Source organism: Scyliorhinus torazame, chromosome 4, assembly GCF_047496885.1.
Source record: "Scyliorhinus torazame isolate Kashiwa2021f chromosome 4, sScyTor2.1, whole genome shotgun sequence".
NCBI classification, from domain to species: domain Eukaryota; kingdom Metazoa; phylum Chordata; class Chondrichthyes; order Carcharhiniformes; family Scyliorhinidae; genus Scyliorhinus; species Scyliorhinus torazame.
Genome location: NC_092710.1, coordinates 152328427 through 152352861, shown reverse-complemented (window position 1 = coordinate 152352861; position 24435 = coordinate 152328427). Strand labels below are relative to the sequence as shown.

The following is a 24435-nucleotide window of genomic DNA, read 5'->3' as shown; positions in this document are numbered from 1 at the left end:
CTGGTGCTCTGAATTCAATTGCTATTAGACAAGCAGTTGTGCAATTTAAACACATGGGTTGCAAAACATGCATTGTTTCAAATTATTACGTTGCTGGTTTATACTTGCTGGAAAAATCAGAATTTTTATGGAATTCTAGTAACATTAATTGTTGACGCCCACACAACTGATGGTGTGCTGGTGAGCAATATCATTATGTCTGAGCTACCTTCTGTAATCCAATATCCTGTCTCATTTTTCTTAAGTATTTAATTAATTCCTTCATTAGTGCAGTGATTAACTCTAACTTTAATTGTTACTTACAATAATGCACTTGCCTCCTAGCTCTTTGCTAGAGTCTCTTGCATGTGACATGCTGGCTTGCTGTGTGACATTTTGATTTGACGGTCTTTTCACAATGTTGAATGCATTGTCAGTGGCTGTTGAGAAAACTCCAGACTTTGGGCATACCCAGAATTGATTACCACTAGGTAGAACTTGGCTGCAGCAGAAATTCCATACTCCATCTGGCGCAGACATAATTCAGTTGGCTTAGGTGTTTGGCCAAGCTGTGTTCCGTAGGAAACCAATCCAGTCAAAGCTGTGTTTCTGTGAAACAGGTAAGGGTGTAATGACAAATTTCTGCTAATTTAAACGAGTCATACCAGAAAGATTGCAGTTGTTCAATGTGTTTGTTGCTACCAGAGCACTGATGGAGGGCTACAATTGACTCCAGTATCCAGATTGTGAGGGGGAAAAACATAAGGAAATGTCAGGTATGAAACAAGATATTGGACCACATACTCAGTCCCATGTAGCCTTATTGCCTTTACAGCTCTCAATTTGGATGCTCCCTAATCACCAAGAGCCATGCTGTCTCCTAGGAAAACCTGAGACGTTCCTTTCAGACCATCCCTAGACGGTCAAAACTTGTCCAGTGGACCACATTGGCCATAATTTGTATTAACTGTCGCATGTCTTTTTCATAACCCGATTTCTGAGCCATCCAGTCCAACTCTCTTTGGCTCACATTTTTGTTCTGGTCATTAGCTAGTGGTCCGCACAAGGAATGCTCATCTGGATATTGAGTTCACCAATGATGTCCCTGTAGTTGAACAGTTTGCCAACTCCCTGTCAAGCTGTGTTGGTGAGGCATCTGAGAGCACCTCATGTCAATGGAACTGTATCCCAGAAAGGATTGTTACTTCTTAGAATCATAGAATTTACAGTGCAGAAGGATGCCATTCGGCCCATCGAGCCTGTACCGACCCCTGGAAAGAGCTCCCCACCCAAGCCCAGGCCTCCACCCAATCCCAGTAACCCCACCTAACCATTGGGACACATGGGTAATTTAGCATGGCCAATCCACCTAACCTGCACATCTTTGAACTGAGGGAGGAAACCGCAGCACCCGGAGGAAACCCATGCAGACATGGGGAGAAGGTGCAAACTCCACACAGCCGTCACCCGGGACAGGAATTGAACTCGGGTCCCTGGGGCTGTGAGACAGCAGTGCTAACCACTGGACTGTTACTTCTGAAAGGTGGAGAAAATTGGTAGAAATGGAGTAAAAAAATGTTGAGTTCTGGTATGAAGAACAGACATGAACACTACAGAAATGAAGGGTAGAGTGAACTCAATAGTGTTTATAGTTTTTTGCCATATTTGGGGAATTGCCAAATATGATTTCTTAATATGTATTTGCAAACGTAATGTTGATTAGACTAAATGAAGAGTGACCTCCACTATGATATGAGCAGACCTGGACAGGTTCCAGAGTCCGTTATGTGATATACCAGCGATGTTTCCCGAACAAGACAGCTGACTAAATAAATTGGCACTGATTTTCTGCACTGGAATTCTCTGTGTTTGTGAGCAATTTCCCAAAAGTTCAGATCTCCCAGCAGTCTAGTCTGGATTTCAGGCAGCAGTGATGTGAGAAAATGAATCAAGATAAACATGGAATAAAAATGGAAATGGGTCAGTAGCAGGAGAGGGACCGCTGAGGTAAGATATATAAATATTTTGGTGACCAAAATTTCTTTTATTTTTAGGGGGAAATATTCACCTCCATTGAAACAGAGCATGAAATCAATTGCCTTTGCCTTTATCCTAACTCGGGTAAGTGCAAAACAACTTTGCATATCAAAATGATGATGCATTTGCATTTTTACATGATGCACTTTGTCAGTGCAATGTCTTCTAGTGAAATACACTTGGGTGTTTTCGTTATCTATCTTTTTTGAACAGAACTCTTGAGGCCCCAGACTGTCAGTGAACCTAATTGGGAATGTATTTTTACAATAACGGTGTAACATTTATATCTTGTGTTCAACACTTCCCCAGCATAACAGCTGGATTGATTTAATTCCTGCCCGTGTTACTAAAGCAAACTTTTATGCACGTACTTTCTGTTACTTCAGTTATTTGTAACCTTTGTTTTTCCACTTGGGTGGGGGCGGAAGGTGAGGTTGCTGGCAGCCAAGAACAGCCGCGTCCCATTTATGTAGTCCTACACATTTGCCTGTCATGAAGTAAGTATTGATGATGCCCAAGTCAACTTGTCATTCTTGTGTTCAACATTCAAATATATGGGCCAGAATTCTCCAGCCGTTGGATTCTCACCACCGCCAGCAATGCACCCCCATGCTTTCCCAGCAGTTCCCCAATGCTGTGGGGTGACTTCAATGGAAATCCCATTGACGAGCACCGAGAGTAGAGAATTCCACCGCCAGCAAACAGCGCGCTACCGTGAAACACACGGCTGTGGGACCCCAGAATCCAGCCCATAGAGTCTGTAACCCTATTGGTTAGCATTCTTTAATCTGAGACAGACATGCATCCTGAAAAAGAACTTTGAGCTCAGATTCGATCATCTGCTCTACTGGTGATGGCGGAGGAAGCTGATTTTGGAAAGACAAAGTCTGTCAAAAGTACCATACATGAAGTTGTCCCATGCTGGTGTCGCAGTTTGCATCAATTGTCCGCTAGGTTTCCCATTTGTCATGATTGATGTTGAGGGCTTTCCTGTCTCTTTTCACAACAACTGTGAATTGGAACTTTGGTTGCCATGCTTATCTCTTGATACAGGCCATCTCCCCCATATATGGTATATCCTTGCTGATGTGGCCATTTTCCAATCCTGTGCACATGCCCAAGCCAGCAAAACAATTTTGTAGGGAACAGAATACAAAAGCATTTGGCAGATTCCAAGTGAATGAAATGAGGATCCCAATTTTAAAAATGACTTATTTTCATAGATCATAGAATTTACAGTGCAGAAGGAGGCCATTCGGCCCATCGAGTCTGCACCGGCTCTTGGAAAGAGCACCCTACCCAAAGTCAACACCTCCACCCTATCCCCATAACCCAGTAACCCCACCCAACACTAAGGGCAATTTTGGACACTAAGGGCAATTTATCATGGCCAATCCACCTAACCTGCACATCTTTGGACTGTGGGAGGAAACCGGACACCCGGAGGAAACCCACGCGCACACGGGGAGGACGTGCAGACTCCGCACAGACAGTGACCCAAGCCGGAATCGAACCTGGGACCCTGGAGCTGTGAAGCAATTGTGCTATCCACAAGGCTACCGTGCTGCCCTAATTTGTCATGTATTGTTCGGTATGTTATATATCCAAATTATCTGCGCTAATGATTCAGATGTGCAATCCAAAGCATAGAAGTACTGATTCAGTAAAAAGAGACCTTCAAAGGTAGGGCTCACTCCCACTCTCCCTGGCGGGGAGAGTGCAGATGATCAAGATGAACGTACTGCCAAGGCTCCTCTTCCTGTTTAGATCCATTCCAATCTTCATCCCCAAGGCCTTTTTCCAAAACTTAGACCGTCTAATCAAGGCGTTTGTGTGGGGGGGGTAAGAACCCGAGAATTCCCAAACTGACACTGCATAGAAGGAAAATCAAAGGGGGCTTGGCCTTACCAAACCTACAATACTACCACTGGGCAGCAACAGCAGAATAAGTGAGGGGGTGGGGACAAGAACCCAACACCGATTGGGTACAAATGGAGGAGGCATCCTGTAAAGGAATGACCCTCCGGGCCCTGGCCCCAGCAGCACTCCCATCCTCCTCAACAAGATACACAACGAGCCCAGTGGTAGCGGCCACGCTGAGAATGTAGACCCAGCTGAGACAACACTTCGGGATAGCCAAAATGTCCTCCATGGCTCCAATATGCGGCAATCACAGATTCAGAGGTGGGGGGGGGGGGGGCGTTGAAGTGAGAGGAACCATAGATCGATCCAGAGGGCAACGAAATGCACATAGGGTCAGCTAAACAAAGGACAAACTAAACCTCTGTACAGTAAAGGAAATTAGCGTGGGTGAGAAAAATGTGATGTGTGTGTGTGTGATTTTTTTTTAAATATATATATATATATATATAAAACAACTGTTTATAAATATGGGAAATGGCAATAAAAAGATTAATTTAAAAAAAGTACTGATTCCCATCAGTCAAACGCTTTAGTAAATATGTCCTATGTTTTTTTGGTAACCATGTGCATGATGGGCCAGTGGAAGAAAAGAACATTTTATGACCACCTACCTTTTCCTATTCTGCATGTTGTACATCTTTGCTTAATACCAGTAAAATTTTAATATAGAGGAATTCACAACTAGAAATGGGAGATTTAGATTAAAAATACTTTGTCCTGATTTAACAAAATGAATGAAAAAATTAAATCCCTGAAAAGCTATTTTCATTTTCTTTTGCTTTTAAACTGATCCGCAACATGTTTGGTAATGCAATTGGTGAATCACTGGTCTTTTCGCTACACAAAATTCTACAGTTATAATAGGATTTGGCACACATTTTTAAAAAGCAAATCTCTCTTGGCCACTATATGTAGGTCATTGTATTAATTACAAATAATAATGTAATTTCACAAGTCAGTCATTATTGTTTAGATTCAGGGCTTTAACTGGAAAACAAATGAGAATGCTTTTAATTTATTTTTAAAATCAAATTATACGTTAGTATGTGACAAATGGAAGAATTGCAAATATGTTATATGTATTTGGTGCAGTTAGGATTAAAAGCCTGGGTTAGTGGGTGTATGGTTGCTGCAGTAGCGCTTTTTAAAAAAATCCTGGTTTGCAAAACATCTAGGCCTTTTGGAGCCCGTGGCGCAATTAAAGTGTCGTAAAAGTTTGGGATAATTAACTATTTCTGTTCAGAGGGTTCCCTGCGGAGTAGCTAATTAGAGACATTGTGTTCAGTTTAGTAAGATGATGTAGTTAATGGGAGGAGCTACGGGTTGCAGCAGTTGGTGCTCAGGTTTTCAGAGTTATTTTTTGAATGGAAGGTGAGCTGAGAAGGTTTCTGAAGCAACCAGAGATTCTTCTGGCAGGGTGTCAGGTCTTTGTCTTTAAACCATCTCAAACAATCTGTCTTTCTCAAAGTGGAGTATTCAAGACTTTACAGCTAGTATTCCTGAGTGCTAACTGTATTTAAAAGTGGACTGGGATCTGAAGTGGTGGTGTTTGAGTGGAAATAAAGATAGCAGTTCCTGTATTGATTAGCATTGTTTGAAGGGTAAGATATTTTAATACTGTGTTAGCAATAAAGTTTGTTTTAATATACCATATCCCTATTTTGGGTGAAGTCACTGCTGGATTGAGGTATTCTTTCCTCAGTGTTACATTAAAATAAAATGTTGGGGTTTTGGTCCAGTATCCTAACCACATTTGGGGTCTGCTCTGAGATTTAAACTGACAAATGCTGCTATCTATGCTGTTTCTTGTTCTGTTAAATGAATTACTTCAAAATGGATTGCACTGTTTTCAGGTATATTGTAGTCTCTCATGTCCTTTCTTGACAATGGGCAGGAATGTAGTACCAGCAGATTAATTTGATTGTGTACTCTTGTGGAAGATGTTTTTGTCTTTCTTTGGAGATCTGGGATACCTTCCATCGGGAGGAAATTGGTTAAATTGGACTTCATTGTTTTATGGAGGTGGAAAAGTTTTAAAAAGCAAATAAGTTACTTCCTTGTTTATCCTTCCCTCTTTTTTTTTTTTTGCTGGAAGAGTTATTGGTGGCTATAGAGTTATCCGTGGCCTTAATCACCCCACAAAGACTTGATGCAGTGGAGGTTGAGGTGAACAGTGAAATGTTAATACAGAAGCAAATGACCCAGGCAAACAAGCTGTGCACACTCTCACTAGAGCTAAAAACAAAAAGTATCTCTTTGCCTGAATATATATTGATTTGTTTTGTAAATGATACAAAACTCCATTCTGCTTTTACCTTTCCAGGAATGTTCTTCCTAGCTAATGAATCACCTAAAATGAATACATTCTATGTTCCAGTAAGTAGATTGGTCAATTTCTTGGTGATATTTCCACAGAATTATGGAAAGAATGCATTATGCTTAGCCAGCTTCTGTGATTTTAACTGCATTTTTAATTGGAGTTTTCTGTTGCAAAGCTTATTCTAGATAAAAGTGCATAATTTCCTTATGCAGCAAGATTGTTTTGGGTTTTTTCACTTCATTTCGCTCGTATGTAGCAGGTTTCTAAATGCACTTTAACTCCTCTGGTATTTTGCCTGTGTTGCCATTTGAATTGTATAAATCTGGGTAGTTAGCATTAGGAACCTGTTTAACTATCATGCCATCGTACGAGAATCCCACTGAGTTTTCCCAGCATTTCCTTGATCCCTGCTAGGTAGAATAGGTGGAGCAGGGCAGCAATTGTGACCTGTAACTATGGCTCATTTTTTTTCTTTCTTTCCTTCACCCAGAGCTTGCCAGTGTTTGCTTTTAACTGTAGAACCTTCTCTACTACCCTACATGACCATAGTAATTTCAGCAAGACAAACCTTTGAATTTGACCCCTTGCCTTGCTATGGTCATCACCAATTTTTATGACACCAGTTGGTGTTACTACTGGACGGGAAGGCCTCAGAATAGAACCCTGGCTCAGAAGACCATAACATTTTACGTTTCTCTAAAAACAATGGAGGAATGGAGTTACAGGTCTGCCAAATAGTTTTTAACAAGAAAAAAAAATTAATATAACATGAAGTTTGGATGGATCGTTGGCATTGGGATCTTCCCAAGGGCTCACTCTATATGCAGTGCCCCTTTCGGGGCCGCACTCCCTTGAGGGAGATCCCGCCATGTCCCTGACCACCCAAAGTCTATAATGTCCTCCGAGCCCTCTGCGTAGTCGTCATCTCCTGTCTCCATTTGTGGAGATCAGCAGTAATTCCTGCTGGCGCCACGTCACGCCGGCAGTGGGAACACATTCCCAGATGATTCGCCATTAAGCCTCCTTTTTTAAAAAATATATAAATTTAGAGTACCTAATTCATTTTTTCCAATTAAGGGGCAATTTAGTGTGGCCAATCCACGTACCCTGCACATCTTTGGGTTGTGAGGGTGAGACCCACACAGGCACAGAAGAATGTGCAAACTCCACACGGACATGGGGCCGGGATCGAACCCAGATCCTCGGCAGCAGTGCTAACCACTGCACCGCCGTGCTGCCCTAGCCGTTAAGCCTCTTTTAGAATTTCTATAGTGAGGAGTCAATTTGACCCATCGGGTCTGCTCTAACCCTCCAAAAGAACATTCTATCTAAGCTCGAATAGGGCGGGAATCTGATCACATCTTCTGGGCGAGCCCGGGAACTTTGTGAACAGTTTTGCACCCTGTGCAAATTCTGTCTCGGGACCTGTGCCACGTGCAATTTGGACAGAAACTCTCCCCCACGTTTTTTTTTTTGGTTTTGTTTATAAATTCAGAGTATCCAATTTATATTTTCATCCTGAATGGAGAAATGCAGCACTTTTTAGATTAGGAAGTCCATCGGCAGCATGGTGGTACAGTGGTTAGCACTGCGACCTCACAGCACCTGGGACTCTGATTCAATTCTGGCCTTGGGTGACTGTCTGTGTGGAGTTTGCACTTTCTCCCTGTGTATGCATGGGTTTCCTCCCGGTGTTCCGGTTTCCCCACAGTCCAAAAATCTCGGGTTTGGTGGATTAGGTCATGTTAAATTGGCCCTTTTGTGTGTCCAATGGTTAGGTGGGGTCAAGTGGATGGTTGGGGAAGTGGGCCTTGGGTGCTATTTCGGAGGGTCTGTTATTGATGGGCGGAATGCCTCCTGCACTGTAGGGATTCTATGAAATGGAAAGTTGCTAAGCATTTCCATTTGATTTGCTACCCCACGGGTACTGCAACAAGTATAATAATAATCTTTATTATTGTCCCAAGTAGGCTTGCATTAATACTGCATTGAAGTTACTGTGAAAATCCCCTAGTCGCCACACTCCGCCGCCTGTTTGGGTACACTGAGGGAGAATTCAGAATGCCCAATTCGCCTAACAAGCACATCTTTCGGGACTTGTGGGAGGAAACCGGAGCACCTGGAGGAAACCCACACAGACACTGGGAGACCCAAGCCGAGAATCTAACCCGGGTCCCTGGCGCTGTGAAGCACCAGTGCTAACCACTGTACTTCTGTGCCGCACTATTATGTGTATCAAGTGAAAAGCAGAGGGCTTGGCTTTTCTTGCAAGCTTTCCAACTTTCACTATCGAGACATACATGTGCATAATGACTACTTGGGTGAGATGCCTGAAGTTAAATCTTGACCTGATATCTATAGTCCAGTTTCAATACCTACGGGTTGGGGGGATAGGCAACAAGAAAACAAGGGGGTGGACTAGAAAGCAAGAAAGTAAATGTTTTTTTATTAATAATCATTGTCTTAAGATATATTTTTGTTTGTAGGTAAAATTTTAATGTTTCTAAATGCGGAAGCGTTCTTAAAGTGGTGTATTTTCCTCCCTTACTACTTTCCACCCACAATCACTGTGAAACTTGACAAAAGTCATAAAGAAAACCTGTTTACATGCCTTTCCAGATTGACGGCTAGCTTGTGTTGCTAACTGGAATAACGGCGCAAATGCTGGTTACTTTTTTTTTTAAGTGAAGGTTTAAAAAAATATGACAGTCAGCATTATAAATATTTTTCAATTGAAACATAGACTTTGGGGCCTGCACCCCGCTGGTGTTCATTCCTGGATAATTTAACAGAGGAGCTTGAAGAAAACCCAGAAAATACAGTGTATGATGACTATAAATTTGTCACCAAAAAGGATTTAGAAAACCTTGGTAAGTATTAGTGACTCAATGAATGTTCGACAAGAGTGGTAAATTGGTTAATGAAATGAATCGCGTGGAAAATCAAATAACTTTGGTTGGGGGGGGGGGTGGTGGGGAGTGGTTCAGGGAGTTTGGATGTGATATCTGTTTGGTGCTGTGGATAGAGAAGACTTATGTTTTTCAAGTTGCAAATGTCCCAAATTTCAGTATTTACTCTTTGAACCAAAACGTTGGTGTTCACTTCAGTAAGTTCCAGTTAATCAATATCCCAATCCTGGCTCTTGCCTAGTATGTATGCTGCCCGAGCTACGCTGCTCAGTTACTAGATGGAAAATTTCAAATGTTTCAAACCCATTTAGTCTGATTGGCATTGCTAATAGATGTGCTGTAGTCAAAATCCAATCCTAATGAATTTTTCCTTCAGTTTTATATTATCTTAATTCTCAAAATATTACACTTGGATTCATGACCTTTTCTTGAGCAGTGAGCTGCAGAGTTTTCCTGGGACAGGAAAAAGAATTAGTAACCAATTCCAGTAGTATTGCAAGAGTATATAACAACAACATTTGGGCACAGCAGCATTTCTCTTTGTTTTGTTTTATAACTGGAGGTAATAAACATTTTGAAGGAATAATAATAATTGTCAGTAATGTGTGAATGTAGCATAATTTTATTACTGTTTTGCAAGTGTACTTATATGCTTGTACCTTTTTACTATAGGTCTTGCTCATCTTATTGGCTCTCCACTGCTTCGTGCATATATGCATGGCTTCTTCATGGACATTCGGTTATATCACAAGGTATACAAATGTGCTAGCATGGTAGATTTTGAGGACGTGATCCTCAAATTGCAGATTAATGGCCAAGTGAAAAACAGTCAGTAATTTTGACCTCCATACTAAATACATCCCTTTCGTGCATAAAAATATTGTTTTTAAGTTTGTTTCCCCCCATATCTATTTGCTTAAACTTAAATCAATATTGAGTGGACCTATTGGAAAATAATTTTTTGTGCCTTCTAAAGAGGGCTTCTAATTGTTATCGAAACAAAAAATGCTGGAATATTCTGACTGGAGGTCTTCAACCCGATAAAACTGTTTCTCTGATGCTGCCAGACTTGCTGACTTTATTTTTCAGTATTTTGGTTTTGTATTACTAATTGTTATGTTCTGTAATTATAAGGTGAAAGCAATGGCAAATCCATTTGCCTATGAGGAATATCGAAAAGATAAAATCAGGCAGAAGATAGAGGAAACACGTGCTCAAAGAGTCCAAGTAAAGGTAAGAAGTCTCTATTCCGCTGGAATCAATATTGAGGATAAAATGAAGAAAGTTGATTTTTCAACTTTGTTCTTAAAAATTTAAATGGTGGTCATGAGTGATTTATGGTTATCATTAGAAATCAAGTGTGAATGAAATTTCACTCCAGTTTAGAGTTCTGTTTCTGTAAAGTAAGTGGTAAAATTCCTTTTTCACCCTTTTCCCCTACAATTCATTTTACATATCTTTCGGGTTAACAAAACTATTGAATGTTCTTTGCTTCGCATGATGTAAATATGACATCACCTTCAGTGAATGGTTTACATATAAATCTACTTCACCCAGTGAAGTAAATATGAAGATTCTTAAATTGATCCTGGAGATCAGGAAGCTAGAATGTGTTTTATTTTAATCCCAACACAATCTCAATTTGTCCTGTTCCATCGAAAAATGGTAATTTCTCAAGTGATGCTAGACTTGATAGTGATGGAATTTCTTTCCCCCTCCAAATTTGGAACTTTTCTTTTTCACTGTTGTTCTAGAAAAGCAGTTTTAAATATGCTGCAAGCCTTTTTTATTGCAAATTCAAACAGACCATAGCTTAAAACCTGAACTGATATAGATTTTTGTCTAATTTTGAATCCCCTCTAACTACCTACTGATGAATTAAGCCACTTAAAGTGACTCGTGTGGCATCGCATTCAAAAACTTACAGCTTTTTAAATCTAACACATACTCTTGGAAAATACATAATTGTTTGTGCAACTGAATTATGTAACAGTCTGATTAAATGGATGCCAGCATCATATTTGTATGGAATATTTTGATAGTGTGGAAATATTCTCAAATATCCAGTCAACCAATGTATAAGGTAGCAAATGTTTGAGAACTATGCTGTTAGATCCTCCTCCTTCTTTGAGACGACTACAATTTTTTAAAAACAATCTCACTCTCTGACTCAAAACATAGCGCATAATATTAGATGTGATTCTGCAATTGGGCAACACTTACTAAATAATTCTGACTACGTTAACAACCAATTTAAGATAAATTGGGCTCACAGTGTGGCTGATTAAAACTTGCAAGAAGCTACATATATTCATGGGCCCTGTCCTTTGCTGACAAAAAGAGCATGTCCAAGGAATAGGCCACCTTCAAATAAGCAAAAGCTTGAGAAGCAGTTGTTCCCTGGTTCATTCCCCATGGCAATGCCGCTGCCGACCAGTCCTCAGAGTCCACCTGCCAACCTATCAGCACACTTTTCTCATGCAGGATAAATTGTTTTTCACACTTTTCAAATTTGATATTCTTGCAATTCTGTTCTGATGAGTACAAGACAAACTGATTCAACTGCATGTTTTTTTCTTCTACTATAGTCAAATTCTGTACTACCAAGTGACTGTTAATCATTTCACTTTTCATAAACTTGTAAACAGAAACTGCCAAAGGTAAACAAAGAGTTGGCAATGAAATTTATTGAAGAAGAGGAAGCCGAAGAACAAGTGCAAAGGAAAAAGAAAGGAAAGGTAACAAACCAATGATTTGTGAGCATTTTCTTCAGTGTGAACTTTTGTTTAAAAACTGACTTGTGCAGCTATGTAAAATAGCCATGAATTTTCAGATCTTGACAGGAAATTTTGCAATCCTGTTGAATGAGATGCTTCCTGTTTCTCCATATATTTAGTTTTATCATTTTAATAGATAACGCAACAAAGACAAACTGGTACAGTACCCAATTTTTTTCTGCAACCATAAGAATAGAAAAAGACAGGTTAAACTCAACTGTGGTTCTATAAATTTACTGTTTCTAACTACACAGCGGATCAACTAGAAAATAGGTGGTGTGAAGGAGCAGATAAAACCATATGAATATTTATATAATGGCATAAGAAGGTGCACATCTTTATGTAAGCAAAATTAACACTTACTGCATGGCTCATGGAGCAAGTCAGACAGAACAGAGCCTATTAATTTGAGAACGGGATCCCACACTGAAATGTATCTGATTAGAATGGAGTACCGAAGTCAAGAATTCCATTATTTTATGCCCATTTTGGATCGAAGGATATTTGTCACTAATACAGGAATAGAGGATATTTTTCCGAGCTGCAAAAGTTGGAATGTTTTGCAGCCTTTTTTTTTCATTAACCTCAATAATTGTATCTGAGATTCCCAGAATTAAGAGTAAGGGGTCAAATTCCAAAGCCGGGCCAAATACCCTCTCTAGCTCTTTAACTATATCAGATCAATGGGACTAAATTTTGACACAGGACCATACACAATATATGTAGTCACCCTTGACTACCTGACATTCTAGGCACATTGAAGATATAGCAGGATCAAACTTGTTTCTTAAACCTCAAATTCGGTGTAACGTGTAGATGGTGCAATATTTTGAACTGAGTCTCCTTCATTCTATTACGTACCGAAATGTTATTGGCATATTCTGATATACCACCCATGTCTCTTCAACAATATTGACTGGCAAGTCTCTTTCCCAATACTGCAGGGCACCTGGTATACTCGCATAGGATCTAGAACACTGTGTCATAAAACCTGCTAATTAGCTGTTTAGGCTCTGTAGAAATCAGGATTTCCACTGGGGGAAATGCCAAGATGCATAGTTGTCTTATTAAGGATAAAGTTTCTAAGTTGCAGATATTTTAAAAAAAGGAGTGTCAGGATGTCAGATTGTTGGCATAGCTGCTCAACGGATGACGAGGAGGCACCAATAAACATATCTCCTAGACTACAAATGCTTCTGTCTCTCCAAACATCGAATCCATGGTCCAAAACATCTGGTGGGAAATCCGGGTAACCTTGAATGGGAGGGAAAGCAAAAGTCTATTTAAACATGCCTTCTAATAGACAAACCATCCTCCACAATCTTAAGTGTTGATAATTATAGGATACTCTTAGCAGAGCCAGCCTTGAAGTCCCTATAAAATAACATTGCCTATAAAGGATTCACGGACTGGCCTGCTTCAATATCAAGCCAAATGGAGGAAAGGTCCTCTCTCCCCAATCCCTTATAAATCTAAGACGAGAGGCTAATTGGTACATTTTAATATTCAGCACTCCCAATTTCCCCCTTAGAACCTGGGAGCTGCACTTCACACAAGGTTTTTCTAATTCCATATAATCGAACTGATCATTTCATTGTCTGCTAGGGTCTAAAGGAGATCAATCAAGATTGGCAACATCTGCATGGGATACAATAATCTCGGCTAGTGTTTTTCAAACTTTTTTTTCCCAGGGACCCACTTCTGCCAACCCATGGCGGCCAACTTTCGTGACAAGGCCATGTTCACTTAACCTTAAATACTGCAGTTGTATAGGGCATGGGCGAGGCCACACCTGGAGTATTGTGTGCAGTTTTGGTGTCCTTATCTGAGGAACAACGTTCTTGCTTGGGAAGGAGTGCAGCGACGGTTTACCAGGCTGTTTCTTGGGATGGCAGGACTGTCATGAGGAGAGACTAAGTCAGTTAGGATTATATTCATTGAAGTTTGGAAGAGTGAGTGGGGATCTCATAGAAACTTACAAAATTCTAACAGGATTAGAATTATGTGGATTCAGAAAGAATGTTCCCGATGGTGAGGGAGTCCAGAACTAGGGATCATAGTTTGAGAATAAGGGTGAAACTTTAGGACTGCGGCAAGGAGAAATTTCTTCACCCAGAGAGTGGTGAATCTGTGGAATTCACTATCACGGAACGTAGTTGAGGTCAAAACGTCGTGTAATTTCAAGAAGGATCTAGCTCTTGGGGCAAAAGGGATATGGGAGAAGGTGGGATCAGGGTATTGAACTTGATGATCAGCCATGATAATTAATGATGGAGGAGGCTCAAAGACCCCCTCCTGCTCTATTTTCTGTTGTATAAAAGGGGCGCCTGCTTGGTCCTCACCAGGTTCAAAGGAGGAGATGGAAATGCACCTATCACGTGCAGATTTCAGCCAGTTCCTTTATACCATCTTCATCTTTCTGAAAACGGAAAAACCGACCTTAACACATGTAGGTCGTCATGAAGAGCAATCGCAACAAATTATTTTATTTTTTTGCCAATTTAGGGGCAATTTAGCATGGACAATCCACCTAGCCTGTACGTCTTTTGGGTTGTGGGGGTGCAACCCACGCAAACATGGGGAGAATGTGTGGCAGTAGCAACAAATGCATGTTTTACTCAGCACTGGAGATGCTACTCCAGAATGTTGGCAGCCTCATGGGCATTTGGCTTGTTTTTAATGTGGTATCACAGGTCATCTACAACAGTGTAATCTTAATAACTGCCTCTGGGGTCACAACTTCAAAAGGAACTATTCACGCACCACTTCTCTTTCAAAATTTGAAACTTCTTTCATTTGACAGTACCTCGCTGCGTATAACACACACGGGTTTTACATCCTTATTTGCATTGGCGCAATTAACAAAACCATACCTCAAGAAAGCATCTTCACACTGCTTTCTTTCCGAGAAGTTTCTACGTTGGTTACTAACCAGAGGCCCTGGAGCTCTGCACAGAGCTAACACAACAGTGCTCTGTTCTGCCCTGGACACTCCTGAGCAGCTCTCTCCAGCAGATCATAGAATTTACAGTGCAGAAGAAGGCCATTTGGCCCATCGAGTCTGCACCGGCCCTTGGGAAGAGCACCCTACCCAAGCCCACCTCCACTCTATCCCCGTAACCCAGTAACCCCACCCAATCTTTTTGGACACTAAAGGCAATTTAGCATGGCCAATCCACCTAACCTGCACATCTTTGGACTGTGGGAGGATACCGGAGCACCCGGAGGAAACCCACGAAATCGTTTCTGATAATTGCACTTCAACTTCATCTTCACTCTTTGATTTCTCCCCTTGTCTTAACCTGTGACTTTGCGACCTTGTTACTACACAATCCAGAAAAATCCCAGGATATTCGTCCTTCAACACTTCAGTTGACTGATTTTCCAATGGCTTATCAACCGCAGTAGGCATCACTCCCACCTGTGATCCAGCTATATCATTACCCAAGATAAACTGTATTCCTGGACAAGATAGTTTATCTATTACACCTACTACCACTTCACCACTCTTCACTGGACTTTCCAACCTTACCTTATATAATGGAACGCTACTCCTCTCACCCTGAATTCCACATATCACCACCTTTTCTGGCAACATTCTTCCCAAGCTACATAATTCCTCATCTCTTACCATTTAAAGATTGACTAGCCCCTGTATCTCTTAAAATTGTGACTTCTTTACCTGCTCCTCCTGATACACATGAGTAAACTTTACCCACACAAGTAAATTCTTTAAAGACATCTGGCACCTTCTTGAACAGGCTATACAATCGTTTGCACCTCCTTCGCTTCCCTTGGGCTTTCCTTTACCACTCTAACAAATCCCACTGTCTTATTCTGTGTTGTTACCACATCAGCCTTCCCAGTGCTTTTCTTCAACCACCAACACTGTGACTTTACATGGCCTAGTTTATTATAGTGAAAACATTTGAAACTTTTCATTTCTTTTCCACCCTCCTGGATTTATTTTTTAATCTGAGGTACACTCTCTTTATTGGCTCCCATCAGATCACCTTTACCTTTACCACTTTCTCATGTCCCCAGTTTCTATCCTTCACCGGCTGAAACTGATGTCAGAAACCAATCTTTGATTTATGAGCTCATTCATAATCATATGCCATTTCCGCTGCTAATCTCGCAGTTTTAACCCTCTGTTCTTCCACATGAGTTCTCACTACATCAGGAATTGAATTTTTAAACTCCTCCAAAAGTATAATTTCTCTGAGAGCTTCATATATATGTTTGGTCTATTTTCAAAGCCCTTATCCACCTATCAAAATTACTCTGTTTTAGCCTTTCAAACTCCATGTATGTTTGACCAAATTCTTTCCTTAAATTTCTAAACCTTTGTCTGTAAGCTTCAGTTACTAGCTCATATGCACTTAAGATGGATTTCTTCACCTCCTCATACGTTCCAAATACCTCCTCCGGTAGTGATGCAAACACTTCACTAGCTCTACCTACCAGCTTTGTTTGAATCAGTAACACCCACGTGTCCTGTGGTCATTTCATTTGTTTAGCTACCTTCTCAAATGAAATGAAAAAGGCTTCCACTTCCTTCTCGTCAAACCTTGGCCATATTTAAATAGACCCTCACCACGTCTTCGACTATGACGCTCTGTCTCATTATCCTCATCCATCTGTACGTTTCCCTTTACGTCTGCCAATTTTAACTGATTGTCATGTTTCATGGCCATTTTCTGAAGTTCAAACTCCCTCTCTTTATCTTTTTCCCTGATCTGTATCTCCCTTTCTTTTTCTTTTTATTCTGCTAGGGCTATTTCTCTTCTCCTTTCTTCTCTCTCCTTTTCTTTTTCCTCTGTCTCTCTTTCTCTTTTTCCTCTCTCTCCCTTTCTCTTTCTTTTTCCTCTCTCTCACTCTCGTATGCAAGCTGCTTTAATTCTTTCTCATGTTCCATTTGTTTAATTTGCAACTAAATTTTTGCCATTTCCAATGAGTCAAACTCTATCTCGGGCAACTTTAAATGCTTAACCACCGCCATAATTACCTCACCTTTTCGCATTTTGTCAGGTAATGTTAACTGCAATATTCTTGCCAAATCTAACAGTCTGCTTTTCGTTTCTGTCCGTAAAGTACTACGTGTGACATTCTCCACCCCCAAAAACTTCTGAGCCTCTGAAAGAGTCATTGTTCACAACACTCTCCCCACTTAAACTAAAATACCACACCGGAAAGCAACAATCTTTCACTGTCTTTAAGTTCACAAAAGCCAATCCAATAGATAGACTTTTGTTCCGGACGAGCCCCCAATTGTTATGGGCGAGGCGTTTTCAGAACCCCAAAATGTATCATGGAATTCAACCAACCTTTAATGGATTTGTTGCTTTGCCAGCACGAGGCTTTTTCCCTAGGTGTGGGATTACAATTATGGACACGTGAGTTTTTAAACACAAAACACTGTTTATTCCATGAACTCAACTTAACATCTTAAATAAACATTGTATCTCTTAACACCCCTTACTTCAAAGATAACTCAGAAAATATTGCAACAGTAAACACTTCCTTAAAATGTTCCTTCAAACTTCCAAGAGACTGAACACCTTTAAACAGTATTCATCAGGTTAAAAGATATATATATTTTCTGTAGAATGGCAGAGATATATTAGCTTGGGTGACTTCAGCTCCAGCACCTTGCTTTCTTCATGCAGCTCTCTGGAAACCCACAGACACACACACGCTGCTTTCTCAAACCTGGCTTTCTCCCTTCCAGCAGATCACAGCAAACCAGAACTTCTCAAGCTGCTGTCTCCAACTGGCTTTCTACTTTTAAACTGGCTTTCTACTTTTCATTGCTTAAACATCCATGTCTTAAAAGTACTCTCACATGATGATTCTGTTCAATAGGTATATTGCCTATTTGAGTCTCTGGTCATCTCTTATTGGTAAGAAAATGATCCATCTTCACTGCCCTCTTGTCAGCAACTGGAAAATGGAAGCAACTCTACTCTGATTTGGCATCAAAAGCATGTACATGGAGGGCGCTTGACAACAAGTGTAGTCAGAGGCTTTTCCCCAGGGTAGAGGGGTCAATTACTAGGGGGCATAGGTTTAAGGTGAGAGGGGCAAGGTTTAGAGTAGATGTACGAGGCAAGTTTTTTACGCAGAGGGTAGTGGGTGCCTGGAACTCGCTACCGGAGGAGGTAGTGGAAGCAGGGACGATAGGGACATTTAAGGGGCATCTTGACAAATATATGAATAGGATGGGAATAGAAGGATACGGACCCAGGAAGTGTAGAAGATTGTAGTTTAGTCGGGCAGTATGGTCGGCGCGGGCTTGGAGGGCCGAAGGGCCTGTTCCTGTGCTGTACATTTCTTTGTTCTTTGTTTGTTGTCTGGCGGTGTGACCTACTCTGCTACTACCAGCAGCAGAATTGTACTCCGCCACAATCTGCGCAACCTTAGGACCTTGCATATCCCCAACTCTACCATTCCACCAAGCCACGGGATCAGCCCTGCTTCAATGAAAGTGCAGGAGAGCATGCCAGGAGCAGCACCAGGCATACTGAAAAATAAACCTGGTGAAGCTACAACACAGGACTACTTGCATGCCGAATAACATGAGCAGCAAGTGATAGACGGAGCTAAACGATCTCTCAACCAACAGATCAGATCTAAGCTCTGCAGTCCGGCCACATAATTCACTGGAGGAGCAGTCTCCACTAATATCCCATCCTCAGTGATGGAGCAGCCCAGAACACCAGTGCAAAAGAGGCTGATGCATTAGCAATAATCTTCAGCCAAAAGATCCATCTCTGGGCAGCACTGTGGTACTGCTGCCTCACGGCACCGAGGTCCCAGGTTCGATCCTGGCTCTGGGTCACTGTCCGTGTGGAGTTTGCACATTCTACCTGTGTTTGCGTGGGTTTCTCCCCCACAACCCAAAGATGAGCAGGGTAGGTGATTTGGCCACGCTAAATTGCCACTTCATTGGAAAAAATGGATTGGGCACTCAATTTATTTATTTTTTAAATCCATCTCCTCCTTTGTCAGGGGTCCCCAGCATCACCTATGTCAGTCTTCAGCCAATCAATTCACCCCATGCATATCAAGGAATGGCTGAAGGCATTGTATACATGCAAAGGCTGTGGGCCCTGACAATATTCCAGCAATAGTACCGTAGACTTGTGCTCCAGAACTTGCTGTGCCCCTAACCAAGGTATTCCAGTACAGCTACAACACTGGCATCTACCATCCAATGTGGAAAATTGCCCAGCTTTGTCCTGTACACAAAGCAGGACAGTCCAACCCAACGAATTATCGCCCTATCAGTCTGCTCTCCATCATCAGTAAAGTGATGAAAGGAGTCACCGCAGTGCTATCAAGCGGCACTTACTCAGCAATAACCTTCTCACTTGACGGTCATTTTGGGTTCCACCAGGATCACACCGCTCCTGACCTCATGACAGCCTTGGTTCTAACATGGACAAAAGAGCTGAATGCCAGAGGCGAGAGTGACTGCCCTTGATATCAAGGCAGCATTTGACTGAGTATGACATCAAAGAGCCCTAGCAAAACTGGAGTCTGGGAGAAAACTCTCTGCTTGTTGGAGTCATACCTGGCACAAAGGAAGATGGTGTGGTTGTTAGAGGTCCGTCATCTCAGTCCTGGGGCATCTCTGCAGGAGTTCCTCAGGGCAGTGTCTTGGGGCCCAACCATCTTCAGCTGCTTCATCAATGACCTTCCTTCCAACATAAGAGCAGATGTGGGGTTGACGATTACACCATTTGCGACGCCTCAGACACTGGAGAAGTCCACTTGCAAATGCAGCAAGATCCAATATCCAGACCCCATTTGAAGTTTTGGGCCCCGTATCTAAGGAAGGATGTGCTGGCCTTGGAAAAGGTCCAGAGGAGGTTCACAAGAATGATCCTGGAATGAAGTTGAGGACTCTGGGTCTGTACTCGTTGGAGTTTAGAAGGATGGGGGGTATCTTATTGAAACTTACAGGATACAGTGAGGCCTGGATAGAGTGGACATAGAGAAGATGTTTCCACTTGTAGGAAAAATTAGAACCAGAGGACACCATATCAGACTAAACGGACGATCCTTTAAAATGGATGAGGAGGGATTTCTTTAACCAGAGGGTGGTGAGTCTGTTAAACACATTGCCGCAGAAGACTGGAGGCCAAATCACTGAGTGTCTTTAAGACGGAGATCGATAGGGGTTCTTGATTAATAAGGGGATCAGGTGTTATGGGGAAAAGGCAGAAGAATGGGGATGAGAAAAATATCAACCATGATTGAATGGCGGAGCAGACTCGATAGGCTGAGTGGTCTAATTCTGGTCCGATGTCTTATGGAGTAACTCCTCACCTGATTTCCCAAAAACCTGCCCACCACCTCCAGGACACAAGTCAGGAGTGTGATGGAATGCTCTCCACTTGTTTGGATGTATGCAGCTCCATCAACACTCCAGCTCGACACCATCAAGGACAAAGCAGCCATTTGATTTTCACCCTTTCCACAAACATTCACCCCCTCCACCACCGATGAATAATGGTAACAGTGTGTACCATTTACGAGATGCACAGCACAAACTCACCACGACTGCTTATGCAGCATCTTCCAAACACTACCATTTAGAAGGACAGGGGCAGCAGGTACCTGGGAACACCACCACCTGGAAGTTCCCCTCCAAGTTGCTCACCATCCTGACTTGGAAATGCCGTTCCTTCGCTAGGTCAAATTCCTAGAACTCCCTACCCAACAGCACTGTGGCTTTACCACATCGACTGCAGTAGTTCAGGAAGGCATCTCTCCACCACCACCTTGTGGGTAAAAATGCTGGCCTAGCCAGTGAAGCCCACATCCGGTCAGAATGATTTATATAAAAAAAAAAAAAAAAAAATTAAACCTTACAAGTTTCGCACAATATAGAGGGGGGTAACACCAGAAAAGGAAATAACTGAGTGAAAGCTCAAATTCCGTCTGAAAGTACATGGTAAAGTGTTTATCCCTAAGCAAGGACGTGTCAAAACGCCATGATCTAGCCATTCTTTCAATAAAGAGATATAATACTTTCAAATGTAAGGAGTTCTGGATGTACACTTATGTGAAACAATGCCACAATATATCTACTCGTCTAGTTTATTTGCAAGTAATCTGAATGTTATCTGAATCCAAAGTTCTCTAAATAGTGAGAGTAAACCAAAGGATTAGTCTGGGGTTCCTTCTAAAGTATGTGGAAGGCTCTTCTATTTGGAAGAATGAAGACAATTTTCCAATTTCAGTGCTCACTTGCAGAATTCACACTTGGGGTTTTTAACCAAACAGGTTATCCTTCGAATGCTGGAATTGAGTTGGATTTGGATAAATATGTGGACCAATAAATATTAGACCAATTTCTGTGCATACCAAAACTGGCAACCAGGTAGTTCAGCAGCATAATGTATCCTAGATTTATAGGGTGTTGATTCTTCCCTGAATGAGCACATGTTGAGTCTCTGGTTTTAGTTAAACGTCAATGGGGAACCATCAATGGGGAGCAAGGCTCTCTGCCCAGCTAAAGGTGAAGCATCTCTAGGTTAAGGGGAAGGGAAATTAGAAAATTAAGTATGAACTTGAGCACCATTTCAAAATTTGACTAATAAAGGTCTAAAATTTGACCTACTGCTTTGACATTTTCTCTATCTTGATTTATTACCAATAGCAAGCAATTAAATAACCAGAATCATATTTGTTTTGTCAGAGTCTACCTAACATTCTAAGAGATGAGCGGTTCAAGGTCATGTTTGAAAATCCAGACTTTCAAGTGGATGAAGCCAGTGAAGAATTTAGACTGATAAACCCAATCGTGTCCAAAGCCTCAGAAAAAAGGAAGAAAAAACTTAAGCAACTGCAAGAGCACAGAGACTCTGAACAGGTAACACTTCATTGATGGCCATATCCATGAAAATAAATAAGAATGTGGTTTAAGTATGGATTTAATAAGAAATATACATTTCATTATTGGTGGTCTAAGATAGAAGATATGTTGTAATGCATCTACCAGAATGAGGTTTAGTATTTTCTTTTCAGAGAAACAAGGTCTCATAATCTGTACACCATCAAAGTTAGAGAATAAAGTAGGGGAAGAGTTTCAATTGAGTGCAATCAGCATTAGGTTTTTAAGAGCCCGAAGACTCTCTCCTAGTTATGATGAACCTATTTATTAATATCCAAATTAGGAAACTGGTAAGTCACATTGATCTTTCATTACTACAAGATGCATTCAGTTGAAATTACATAAGCTGCTGCAGGTAAAGTACATGGTGCTTCTGTTCAATTACATAGCAATAATCTTCCAATGCAAATACATTTTGTTTGCAACACTTTGACAAAGTTCTTTGTACAACAACTTGCTTTATACTACAATTGGCAAAAAAAGAACTTTCAGCCCGGGTGGCAGATAAACTATTATTTGGGTCTTGTATTTGTTAAATGAACACTGGAGTGTCTTGCAAGTATTTTCGAGTGTTCACACATGTATATGATTTGTTTTGATTTCTGGTCAAACTTCACAAAGACTACCTTGAGGCATATTTGCAGAACACACATCCAATTCACCAGTTTTCCTGAGGGCAGAGAAGCTTGTGATAAATGGGCATAACTTCATGTGAAATTTTTAAGAATATTAACGAGGATGGATTTTCTTTATTTCCAGTGTTTGATGAGCATAGCCTTATACCGTATTCAAATTGAATGTATTTTTTAGTTAAACTGCTCACCACAGATATAGAAGAGTATTCCATTCCTGGAGGAATGTGAGCTTTGTAGTCAGTTTGGGATTACTATGGGGACATTTTGAGGTAGCATTAGCTATTTATCGCAGGTACTCAGAATCTAACTCTTCCTGAAAGAGTGGTGGTGGAAGCAGAGTCTTTTAAAATATTTTTCAGGCAAATGTGGATAGTTTCTTGATGAGCAAGGGGGTGATAGGCAGGATGCAAATTTCAGGTGAGTCATGATCTTATTAAATGGCAGAGAAGGCTCAAGGGGCTGAATGGCCTAGTCCTACTCTTTGTTCAAACGTACCTTTTTTGGTCAAAGGCCAAGAATATTGGTAATGAAGGTGAGATCATCAGCATTAAGTTTCATTTTTTGGTTAGAAATGGTTTCTTGCAAGAAGTGAAACAATCAACATTTTTGTTGGCCCATTGTTAAGAAAAGGTGGCCATAGTTGTGGTCTGGAGCTTGTTTGCACTGAAATGTGATTTGTTGACCAGTAGCAAAGGATTGACTAGGATTGGACGATAAATGGAGGCAGTCATTTATATGAAGACACAAACAGCTATCAGCTGTATCACATATGAAATGAGTTGAAACTGAACCTGTTGGCCATAAACAATTTTGGTGGTAATAATTGGTAACTTGTGTGTTTACGAGGTACATAGTGTAGGCAGCAAGATGATCGGGTGAGCAATCATGCTCCAAACCATAGTAGTAGTCATTAATTAATAGCTTTCAAGGATGAATAATTGAGTGCTAGTTAACAAATATTTGGGGGATAAAAATATGAAGGCAATAAAGCTGTGGTAAAGGTAAGAGAGATCAGTTTTCTTGGGCAAGAATTAAATTAGCACATTTCTTTAAAAATAGATAAATAGACTGGGGATAAAAATAAATCTCTAAATACATTAAGTTCCATGTGTTGAGAACAGTGAAACATGTGCCATTGAAATTAACGAGCTTCACTTTGAGAAAAATCCCTAATTTTACAGCTATTGCCTTCCTACCAACTTGTGGCTAAAACGCATCCTAATTGTGAGGATTTTTCTTATTTCCGCTTAAACCTGCAGTGTATTAAAAAATAGGCTAAAAATTAGGTCATGTGAATGTTATTGTAGCTAAGCTGGTGTTTGACGATTTGTTTGACAATATTTATTTTAAATGTATAATTAATTTGGGCATAGGTAAAAGCTGATTAGCCTCAACAGCGGCATATGTACTTGATTAAGGCACAAGAATAATAGTAGCAAAACAACATGTTCTTAAAATATGGAACATTTACAGAATTTACATTTGTTCTTACTAATGCACTTTTACGATCTGTAGGAGGCAGAGGAGTTGGAAGGAAAGCCGAGTGATGCAGAGAGCTCTGAAAGCTCTGATGATGATCGAGGTTGGGTTGAAGAGGTCCAGAAACAGCACAAACTCCTGCGCAGAGAACAAAAATTGAAACTGATGGAGCGTGACCAGCAAATCCATTCCAAACCAAAATTCTTTGAGATTAAAGCTGGGGAAGAGTTCAAAAGTTTTAAAGATGCTGCCCGCAAACAAAAGCTGCTCAAGTGAGTGCGGCTTCTCGGTTTTAACAAACTGTCAAAAAGGATTTTTAAAAATCAAATTTCCTTAACAGTAAACGGAGGTAGTAAATAGATGCATTGTTATCCGGTCCCAGGGCTTAGATTATGAAGAGGTTAGATTAATTAGATTTGTATACTTTGGAATGTGGAAGTTTGAGGAGTGACCTGATTGAGGTTTTGGGTAT

At 40.9% G+C, this 24435-nt stretch overlaps 1 protein-coding gene and 1 long non-coding RNA gene across 2 annotated transcripts in view; one reads left to right on the top strand and one right to left on the bottom strand.

Moving 5' to 3' along the window:
* Nucleotides 1–24435, top strand: part of nol10 (nucleolar protein 10) — an 80916-nt gene that overhangs the window by 41432 nt on the left and 15049 nt on the right. The window contains exons 12-19 of the mRNA XM_072498775.1: nucleotides 2034–2100; nucleotides 6263–6315; nucleotides 9003–9129; nucleotides 9841–9920; nucleotides 10303–10401; nucleotides 11817–11906; nucleotides 21655–21828; nucleotides 24000–24235. Coding sequence (XP_072354876.1) covers nucleotides 2034–2100; nucleotides 6263–6315; nucleotides 9003–9129; nucleotides 9841–9920; nucleotides 10303–10401; nucleotides 11817–11906; nucleotides 21655–21828; nucleotides 24000–24235 — 926 coding nt within the window. The remainder of the gene's footprint in view (nucleotides 1–2033; nucleotides 2101–6262; nucleotides 6316–9002; nucleotides 9130–9840; nucleotides 9921–10302; nucleotides 10402–11816; nucleotides 11907–21654; nucleotides 21829–23999; nucleotides 24236–24435) is intronic.
* On the bottom strand, nucleotides 12060–24043 carry LOC140410547 (uncharacterized). Its single transcript, XR_011940682.1, has 3 exons — nucleotides 23977–24043; nucleotides 17273–17313; nucleotides 12060–13199 (listed from the first exon to the last, which is right to left on the bottom strand). It is a non-coding gene; the product is annotated as an uncharacterized lncRNA (long non-coding RNA).